The sequence below is a fragment of the Anolis sagrei genome, chromosome 2 (assembly GCF_037176765.1).
Source record: "Anolis sagrei isolate rAnoSag1 chromosome 2, rAnoSag1.mat, whole genome shotgun sequence".
NCBI lineage: Eukaryota > Metazoa > Chordata > Lepidosauria > Squamata > Dactyloidae > Anolis > Anolis sagrei.
In genome coordinates, this window is record NC_090022.1 from 218,956,931 (window position 1) to 218,967,709 (window position 10,779).

Below are 10,779 nucleotides of genomic sequence, written 5' to 3' on the forward strand. Positions count from 1 at the left end.
TTGTCAAATCAGAATGAAAGAAATAGGTACAGTATCAACTTGTATAAAATCTATCATTTAAAGTGATGTCAGAGAGCTTACAGGGCAAGCCACAAAGAGAAACAGTTTTAAAGGCACAATGGATATTTTTTATTTGTATTTTTCTTCCTTCCAAATATGCTTCCATATTTTCGCTTATTCCAATTTTTCTTGTGAAGTATGTGTGTGCATTTTTTTTACTTTTTTTTTTTTACTTTAGAGCAGGTCTACTCTAAAGTGTCCCTCTAGGTTATTGGGCCTCCAACAACCAGAAGTCTCTAGGAGCTTGTTCAATAGTTGGGAATTCTAGGAGCTGAAGCCCAAAACACCTGGATGGCCACAGATTATATAGGCGTGCTTTAAAGGAACGTTTATGAACTGTCTTCCTTTCCTTTCATAATACAGACACTACCCATGTAGGGGGACATGGGATGGATAAAGTGTTGCCCTCTACAGGTCATTAAATGCCATTTGCCTCACTGGGAATATAGTCCAACATTTGAAGGGCTACATTTGTCAATACCCATCCCAGCCTACATGTTCACATAGTTCACTCAACTATAAAAAGTGCATTCAGCTCTCTCGTGAGAGCAAACATCCACTCGTGCAACAAGACCTTCTCACCTCATTACCCCCTACAACAGAGCTTTCCATGTTAGTGTAAACGTGTCACACAATGAGAAAATCTTGGAAATCATATATATTTAAAAATATAAATGGAAGATTTTAATGGGATATGTTGTGTCCCCAAACATTTCGTTATTACAATGTATGTAGGTGACTTATAAGGGGTTGGTTTAACCTCTGATTTGCTAGCAAAACAGAATTACTGAATGTCTAAAAAGCGTGTCACTAACATAAAATGTTTGGAAAACTCTGCCCTACACCCTTTCAAAATCTGCTTCAGATTGTCTCCTGCCTCCTGGAGGAGATTTTGAGAGGGTTTTGAGAGCTGCAGAGTGAATTGTCTCTTCTGTATTCTCATGATAAAAGCTGTTTGTTAGCAGGATGGATTAATTGAATTCCATCCCCTAAACCTAAATGTTCTACTTAGAAAGACTTTCTTCTCATTAAACATATCTTTCTTGTGCAGCCGTTCAGCTTTATATATGATGAAATGTACTAGTCCACAGAAATGAATTATATGTTCATAGCAGTAGGTTTGATTTTCAAAGAACCGTAGGGTAGTCCTACAGTCCTTTAATTCCATTGCAAGGTAAAGACAATAAAAGCTAATACCTTAACTTCTAAGATGAATGGTGGTAGAAAGATTGCAAGCGGCTCATGTTTTACGTTAATGCTCATAAAAATTAACAATGGGCTTTTTAGCACCAAATTTAATTTCTCCTACTTTATGAATAAATTTGAAACTAAAGTATTACAAAACCCTTACTTTTACTTCTATATTTTAAATGTTCTTTTAATGTATCTGTCACATATAATATGATAATGTATGCTTCCTAGTCATAAATGGAACAATTTTTGTTGGGCAGTCTCAAAATGCAGACGTACAAACATCCGACTTACAAACAACTTCTAGTTACAAAAGGGCGAGGCAACAGGAAGCGAGAGAATATCTTTTTCAGCTAAGAAAATTGGTTTTTGGCACGTAAACTTAAGCCTTCTATTCAGTGACATTAGACTTATTATGAATATTTGTGCATAAATTATATTGCACACAAGTAGTCTTTTTGGATAACGAAGTAAAAAAAATTAAGAACTGTTAATGGGCCATAGTGGTGCAATGGGTTAAACCCTTGTGCTGCTGAACTGCTGACCTGAAGGTTGACAGTTCGAATCTGCGAGACAGGGTCTTTCAGCCCTAGTTCCTGTCAACCTAGCAGTTCGAAAACATGCAAATGTGAGTAAATAGGTACCGCTTCGGCGGGAAAAGGCAAATCGACGCTACAAGCAATCTTGCTGACCTTATGACCAGGAGGTAATAACGCAGGCTCCTTGTCTTGGAAATGGTCAAAAGAACCTCCCAGAGCCAGAGATGAGCACCGCCTCCAGAAGCCGGAAATGAAAGAAACCTTGCCTTTATTTGTGTTTGTATGTCTCATGTGATTGTAAAGGCATTGAATGTTTGCCTGTGTATGTAAATGCTGTCATCCACTCTGAGCCCCCTAGGGGAGAAAAGTGGAACATAAATAGAGTGTGTTGTTGCTGTTGCTGCTGTTGTTGTTGTTATTATTAACTCCTAGCAGAACCTAAAAGAATAAAGGATGTTTTGGGGTTGCCTACTTATCTGATGACTAACTTAAGTAATCTCAGAAAAGTAGTACATCTCAGAGAAGAAAAGGTACAGGCAGTTCCCAGGTTGGGTGGATTGGTGAGAAAGCTTCAGTGGAGACTCTTTGCCCCCATGATAACTCTTTTAGAAGTAATTTTCCCTTCTGAGGGATAAATATATCTGGCAAAATCAGTTTTTTCTCCTGTGTTAGTGTTTAGTTATAAAACTAAAACATAAAAAGTGTCTGATAATGTGGGCAATTAAGTACTGGTTAGAAAATAGAGGAAAAAACAAATTGGTAAATGTTTCCTGCTGCCCTAGTGTACAGATTTAATGTAAGACTGTACCATGATTAGATACAAATGTACTTCAATAATAATGGTATTTCCATATTTGTAGGGAAGGTGGTATCATCGAAAGCAGGCTGTAAAGGAACTACACTGTACTTTGATACGACTGCTAAATGAATTGTTACCATGGGAACCAAAACTCTTGAAGGCTTTTCAAAGGAACAGGTAATTAGTTGAGTCCTTTTGAATAATGTCAAATAATAAGAAGTCGGCACCAGTTATCCTACTTTGTAATTGCTGTACAGTTTGGACAAAAGCCTGATTTCCACACCTCCAGCTTTTAACCAGTGAAGGCTGGAGATAAAAGTGTGCTTTTTGTAGCATTTTCTTTTTTCAAAGCTGATGATTTTATTCCTATCTCTGATGTTCTGTTGAAGGTCTCGATTAAAGAAGGACTATGATGACTTCAAAAGGCAACCAGATCATGATAAATTTACAAGAGAACAGTGGACTAATGAGGATGGTGAAGTAAATACTGGCAAAGAAGTTTCCAGCATATTAACCAGTGACTCTTCAGAGCACACTGAGTTTCTGCAAAGGGATTACACCGGTAGGTACTTTTGCTAGTCACTGTGAGGAATGTGTTACTGTAATGCTTGTAGGTGGGTTCCTCAGTTAATCAACTGAAGAGTTTGAATGGTGGGAGCTTCCGTTGTTTTACGAATTAATCTAGTTTTGGGATGTTTTGAAAACAATTATAGAGAAGCCTTTCTTATCATTCAGGTTAAATATCCTTTATTCGAAATGATTGGAACCAGAAGTATTTTGGATTTCAGATTTTTTTTTCAGATTTTGGAATATTTTCATGTACACAGTGAGCTATCTAGTAGATAGGACCCAAGTCGAAACACAAAATTCTTTTATGTTCCATATATACCTCAAACACATAGTTCAAATGTAACTCCATACACAATATTTTTAATTTTGGATTGTTGAATAAGGGATACTCGGTATTGAGGACTTGTTAATTGACATATTATTTTTAAAACTTTAGTAGTACTATCAGAACTTCTAAATTGCATCAAAAGTAAATTTGATTTTGAAGCAGTAGTAAACCAGTAAGAGTTTAGCTTTTAAAAAACACTTTCTTCTTTGATATTTCTTCTAGATGTTATGAAACTGTCAGAAATGAATTTTGCTGCAGGAAAATCCAGACCACTAAAAAAAGAACTGACTTGTAGAGAAATCCAGAAGAGAGTGCCTAAACCTGTTAAACGTCAGTCTAAGCAAAGTAGTTGCCTAGATGACAGCACAATTGAGTTTTCACCAAGGAAACGGCTTAAATCAAGCACAAGCGATGCTACAGTCCATAGTATAGAAAATGACCTCTCAGTAGATGGTTGTTTGACTAAGCAAATTGAATCCTCATTTTCAGACTCAATGGACACAACAGATTCTCCAGCCTCAACACCAAACTTGATAAAAGGGACCAAACCCATCCAGGCCTTGCTTGCTAAGAATATTGGGAACAAAGTGACCTTAACAAGTCAGCTGCCACCAACTGTAGGCAGAAGCGTTTCTACTTCTGAAAAACTGATAATGACACCTAAAGGTATCTCCCCAGTCAAACCAGTGTTGCCCTGCCAGACCAATTCCAAGAATCCTTTACAAGTATTGTATAAATTGCCCGATGGCCAATGTGTGCCAATAGACCTGCAGAACAATTCAGTGAAGATTCAAGTGCAGCCTGTGGCTGATGGTAAAGCAGGAGAGAAGTCCACAGGAGAGAAAATCATGCAGCAAGTCCTCATTTTGCCCAAAAATTTCCTTATCCATCACAGAGACAGTAAAAGTGGAGGAAAAGAAAGCTCATCCTTGCAGCAAAAAGCTACTGAACAGCACAGCATCTCTCTAACCCAACCAACAACTATCAACACTACTTTAGCACCTGTGCTTCCAGCTTCATCTCACAATGCTGCTGCCACATTTTTGCCCAGCACAAACTTTAAAAATTTGACACAAGGGGATAGTACAGGCAACAGATTTTCAGCATTGCCTTCTATAACCCCCACAGGGAATATATTAACTTCACTGGTGAAAATGAGCCAAAGTGAGGCTACTAAAACTAAGACTGTAGTTTCAGCTGCCTCATCTCCTGTTGCTTCACCCACTGTTTCCTCAGCCGTTCAGACTCTGACAACCACACTACCGCAAAGTGTTTCTGCTTGCACCAGCAGTTCCTCGCCAAGATTAGCATCTCCACAAAAAAGTGCTGATGTTGGTGAAGCTAAACAAGAACTGAAAACAATCTGTATCAGGGATTCACAGTCAATCCTAGTTACTACGCGAGGTGGGAACACTGGGATTGTTAAGGTACAGACAAATTCAGACCAGATTTCCCCAAATAACTTAGCCCCAAATTCTGTTTTCACATACGCATCTCAGCTTCAGGCATTTTTAGTGCCGAAATCAACACAGTTGTCAAACTCTTCAGCTGTAACAACAGCCATACCTAGTTTCCCAGCACTTATTCAATCTTCTCCAACCACTCCTGCTTCCAATACATCTCTTCCTGCTGGTATAAATCAGGAAATGGGGAAAAACATTGCAGTTGCATTTGGGCAGCCTCTTAACAGTGGTGGCACCATGGGTCATGGTTCGCAAAAAACCGTACATGTATCCTCACCTACCTTCCTGTCTCCCATACCATCTAAAATTGTAATGCCACCAGCAGCAGCACCAAACAGCTCTGCTAATGCAGTCTCTCCAGGAAACATTGGTCAGAATAAAACATGCAATACTCAGCTTCCTTTGAGGAATCAACAAGTTAGTATAAATTGTACAAAATATCCAGTTACGCAGCCCGAGTCTCTGCCCATAAACAGTGGAACTGTGGTGAGTGGTGCTCAGATTCAGAAACTTATGTTGGTCACAAATCCTCCCCTTCTTCCTGCCTGTGGAACTGCAGGAGTGAATCTGATCCCTGCTTCAACATGCACTGGTACAACTGCACAGAAAGTGGTTTTCATTAATGCTCCACTTGGCAATATTCAGTCAAACACCACTTTAACTCCAGAATCGTTTAAACAGAGCTTCCCTTCTTCCATAGGCAAAACATATGTTAAAAGTGCAGAGCAGCCTCAGTTAGTCCTCATTCCATCTACTATGGGGACCTCAATAAAAGTAAATGCATCGCCAACTGTTTCTCAGATAAAAGATGTGAAAATAGGACTTAACATTGGTCAAGCCATTATAAATAGCACAGGTAGTGTTCAGAGTGTACCACCAATTAATATCATGCAGCCTGCAGCTTCAAAAGATGCAGAAGAGAAAAGTAGCCAGGGCATGATTTTGCCATTGCCAACATGTGGTGCTTTGGTTCCTTTACGTTCAGATTTGGCATGTCAGAGTGGTATGCCTGTCAAAGAGTCTCCAGTTGCTACCACAAGAGCAGCAGTTGCATCCACAGTAACAACAAACACGTGTTTAGAACCTGCTTCTCTGGCATTGAGTGGACCTACTACTGGAGCAGGGCCTACAATCTTGGCTGGTGGAATAGATACATCAACAAAAACGACATCCGTTGTAAACTCCCGATTGCGCCCCTCAAATGTTGGAAATACCATGGCGATATCGACTGTGAAAACAGGACACCTTTCTTCATCTGTTCTGATTTCAACTACTCAACCAGCAGCGTGTCATCCAAATTTAACACCTAGTTTTCAATTGCCAAGTACGGTTGCTTTGCCTGCAGCTGCGAATGGCGCCCCTCAAATGATGCCCACTGTCTCCCAGTTGCCAGGAGTCCCGTCAGCTGCACAGTGTTTGCCCCTTTCAAAAAGTCAGCCCCCTACATTGGTCCACTTTCAGCCACAAGGAGTTCCAGCCACAGTGCCAATAAATGGAAGTTCTCAAAAACCTCAAACGGCATTGCCCACGAATGCACCAAATACAGGCAAAGTCATTAGCGTTCCTAATGTAGTCCCCCTGCCTTGTCAACTGCTGCCTAATTTTGTAAAGCCAGCTCCTGTTTTCACATGTGCTCCTGGTGCCTCCACCACCCACACTGTTCCAGTTTCACCACCTGTAGGTAATAACCTGGGAGGGCAGTTGAATGAATCATGTATTCAACAGAAAATAATTATTAACACATGTACACCTTTGGCACCTGGGACTCAGATAATGATCAATGGCACTCGCTTCATTGTTCCACCTCAAGGGCTTGGAGCTGGCAGCCATGTTCTTCTCATCTCTACAAATCCAAAACTCGGGCCTCACGTAACACCTAATAATGGCCATGGGATTCAAGGTGTATCCCATGCTGTCCCCGCTCCCCAGAGAACTCCCCAAGTGTCTAGTAATACTCTAAGTTGGCAGCCCCCCAAGCAGCCTTTGAAAAGCTTTACCAAAATTGTTAATTCTCTTGGGACTACCAATCCGCTTCCGGTTGTGCACCCGACGCCACAAATCGTGAACAGTGCTACAAAGCCAAGCACTCCATCTTTTCCAACAACGCTGTTTACATCTTTGGCAACAGCCACCCCGTCTACTTCTGTAGCTAAGACATCTTTAGCTGCTGTGACTCACACTGGTAGCTCACAGCTACAAGGCAATACTCCGGTGCTGCATCTAGATACGTCTATCAAAAAGCTTATGGTGAGCCCAGAAGGGGCAATTTTGAATGCTATAAAAACTTCAACCTCAAAAACCTCTCCATCTTTCTCTGCTGACGTAGTTTCCACAAGCAAAAGTCCTGCTGCTGTCTTCCCTAACTTTTTGAACTCTACCTTAGGTGTACCTGACACAGCTGCATCTTGAACTTAAAGCAAATGAGCCGTTAACATGTTGGGGCATTCTTTTGTGTACATCCTTAATTTATAATTGTTTCTCTTTTTAAAAAAAATAAGCTCTTACTCTGAAACATACCACACATGGGGGTCATGTACATGGACCCAAAGCATGTGATGGCAATTTTGTATAGATGGAATCCGACAGAAAGGGAATTGGACTGTTTTGCATGCTACTCCGAATTCATGGGTTGAATGGAGTCAGGATCCTTCACATGTCATATGTGTTATTTGCCCAGGTTGCCATTAACTGCTCAAATTTCAGAGCATTTACGACATGCCCAAAGGGGTTTTGTGCAAAAGGCGGTAGTTGATATTTTAAAATGGCTTCATCTTAGATTGCAATTGTTTTGTGTTTTCCCTTTTAAAAAAAACATGGTTAAAAAAACACTTCTTATAATACTGTTCACACCTGTGCTTTTTGAAGGTTGGGGTTTTTTAGTAACGAAAGTGGCCAAGCAGGCCATCTGTTAAGACTTATTGCAGAAAGCAGTGTTTCAATTTTTGGTTACCACATTTACAGGAATGTGTTGCTTCTCACAGTTTAGACATATTCCTTCTTGTTTATAAACAGTACAGGTTTTCACAAATTTAATTTTTGTTGTTTTCCTTTTTTTTTTGAAAAAGCATATTTATGCATTGTAAAAAAAGCAGTCTATTCTGTAAAATTGTACATATCCCTGATTCCTTACCAGTATGTACTAAACTAAGTGTAAAAAGAACTACTTTGTCTTATTTATGTTTTGTTTACATAATGTATAGTTTTTTAAGTATTTTAGTAATTTTGGACAAGTGTACTGTTTAGCAATAATGCAGAAAAATCTGCATGTAATAATAAACAAAGTTGCTGTATATCTGCTTGATAATGCTATATCAGTGTCACCGTGAAGACATGAGACTTGATAGCCCAAGGTTATGTGCATCAATAAATTTAGGATAATGGGGGTCTTCAAAAAGATTCTGGGCCTAAGCACACTTACTAGGGAGACAAGTTCAGTAAAAACTAGTGGGGTTTGCTGTGAAGCAAATGAACCTACGGTTACAATTTTCCAGCCTAGCTGTTCTTTAAACTATTCCCCACAACTTCTAAAATTATAGCTGCCTGAACTAAATATGTTGTACCATTTTAGGTAGGAGAACAATTTTCATTAGGAAATGTATCATATATAATGGAACAGCTTTGCATTGATGTAAAAATATCAGTGAATTCATTCAAAGGTCAGGGTTGGCAGTGTTAGTCTTTGATAATAAGATGTGTGATCCAAACTGAAAATTGAAAACATTGTAGCAAGAACAGCAAACAGAATGAAGTCAGCTACAATTGATGTGAGCGGGAGAATTAGATAGTTGGCCCTATTTGAAAACTCAAAATGCTTCTTAAATTAATCAGAATCCTCAAAGAATGCTTACACTGTGTGAGGAGGAATAAGCAAAAGCACCAGCATGAAGAAAACAATGTGCCTGAATTTAAGTTTCTGAATGTGAAGATGCTGAGGAAAGTAGCAAGCACAGAAACCTTGATTTTCATAAACTTTTAATCTGAAATGTGAATTTCTTGTAGCAGTGGACTTAGGTCAGTGAAGCCAAGTCTTAAAACTCTTTAGGAAAGGTAGAGTTGTAAAAAAAACATTTGTTCACACTGTATTTGGCACATTTTAACTAAAGGAAGTTCAATTGAACTGACCTGAGCAGGTTTCTTAAAAAAACTGATGCTTTTGCATCTCAGATACCATACTAAACAATGTGCAGCAGCATATTCATGTTATGGTAGATGATTGTTGATAAATGTTTTCTGTTGTTAAGCATTATTAAAGATAAAAGAATTCTAGAGAATTTTAGGATGTTAGAGTGATTTGTCCCCAGAATAGTGATATAAACAATGTGATCAACCCATCTGAAAGGGAACTGAGATGTGAAGCCCCTGTTCAGAGATGAATAGGGACCCAAGTCAACAGAAGTTTCATGAATTAACCTTACTAGCTCTAAACTCTAGTAGTTGGGAGATTGGGTGGCACCTCCTGCCTTACGTTGAACATTAGTGTAGCTTGTTCTTTATTCGTTGAAATCACTTCCGACTCTTCCTGACGTCATGGACCAGCTCACGCCAGAGCTCCCTGTCAGTCGTGGCCACCCCCAGTTCCTTCAAAGTCAAGCCAGTCACTTCAAGGATACCATCCATCCATCTTGCCCTTGGTCAGCTCCTCTTCCTTTTTCCTTCCTTTCCCCCCAGCATCATTGTCGTCTCCAAGCTTCCCTGCCTTCTCATTATGTGGCCAAAGTACTTCATCTTTGCCTCTAATATACTTCCTACCAGTGAGAAGTAGGGCATTATTTCCAGGAGTATGGACTGGTTTGATCTTCTTGTGGTCCAAGGCACTCTCAGAATTTTCCTCCAACACCACAGTTCAAAAGCATCTATCTTCCTTTGCTCAGCCTTATGGTCCAACTCTCACATCCATAGGTTACTACGGGGAATGCCATTGCTTTAACTGTGCGGATCTTCATTGCCAGTGTCTCTACTCTTAACTATTTTATCAAGATTGCTCACTGCTGTCCTCCCATGAAGTCAATGTCTTCTGATTTCCTGGCTGCGGTCTGTCTGCTCTAATCTTTGTGCCTAGAAATACAGAATCTGTCACTGCCTCCATATTTTCTCTCTCTATTTCCCAGTTATCAATCAGTCTGGTTGCCATCATCTTGGTTTTTTAAATGTTTAACTGTAACCCAACTTTTGCACTTTCTTCTTTCACCTTGGTTAGAAGTCTCCTCAGCTCCTCACATTTGGCCATCAAAGTGGTATCATCTGTATACCTAAGGTTGTTAATGTTTCGTCCAGCAATTTTAACTCCAGCCTTGGATTTGTCACATGATGTGTTCCGCATCTTAATGGTGGGAAAATAAGCAGTATGTCACTGACATTTTCCCAGGTATTCATGTCTTCCGATATACTTACAAATCTGTATATCCCCTATAACTATTAAGAAAGATGTAACCACTATTCCATTAACATGTCACTTTCTATTTTTTATATAATGGTTGCTGTTTGTGGTGGTATTAAAAGTTTATTAAAACAATTCATCCCAAGTTAGTTGCTGGAAGGGAGAATTTTTCCCCCAAAGTGCCAAGGACTACTGCCCTATTTGTGTCTGTTGGCTGCTGTTGTTTCTTTCTTGCCTGGAAACTCACCATAGCAGCCAATGATTCAGGGACCATCCCTGGTATTTGGATAAGACTGCATTAGAAAATCCATAACATTGACTGTGAAACACATTTTCACTGCTGTTTACAACTATTCCCTAGCTGTTCCTGCTTTACGTTTTCTCAGAAAAGCACTATGTAATTGTAGTTGTGATTGCTATGCTTTGAAGACTTATTAAATTTGACTACTAGG

General features: G+C 39.5%; 1 protein-coding gene across 3 annotated transcripts in view; it reads left to right on the top strand.

Annotated features, from left to right (window-relative positions):
* Positions 1-10,779, top strand: part of BRD10 (bromodomain containing 10) — a 50,964-nt gene extending 40,185 nt beyond the window's left edge. For all 3 annotated transcript variants that reach the window (XM_060762292.2, XM_060762293.2, XM_060762296.2), the window contains 3 exons: positions 2,651-2,766; positions 2,979-3,151; positions 3,710-10,779. In XM_060762292.2, coding sequence (XP_060618275.2) covers positions 2,651-2,766; positions 2,979-3,151; positions 3,710-7,359 — 3,939 coding nt within the window. In that variant the 3' untranslated portion in view covers positions 7,360-10,779. The remainder of the gene's footprint in view (positions 1-2,650; positions 2,767-2,978; positions 3,152-3,709) is intronic.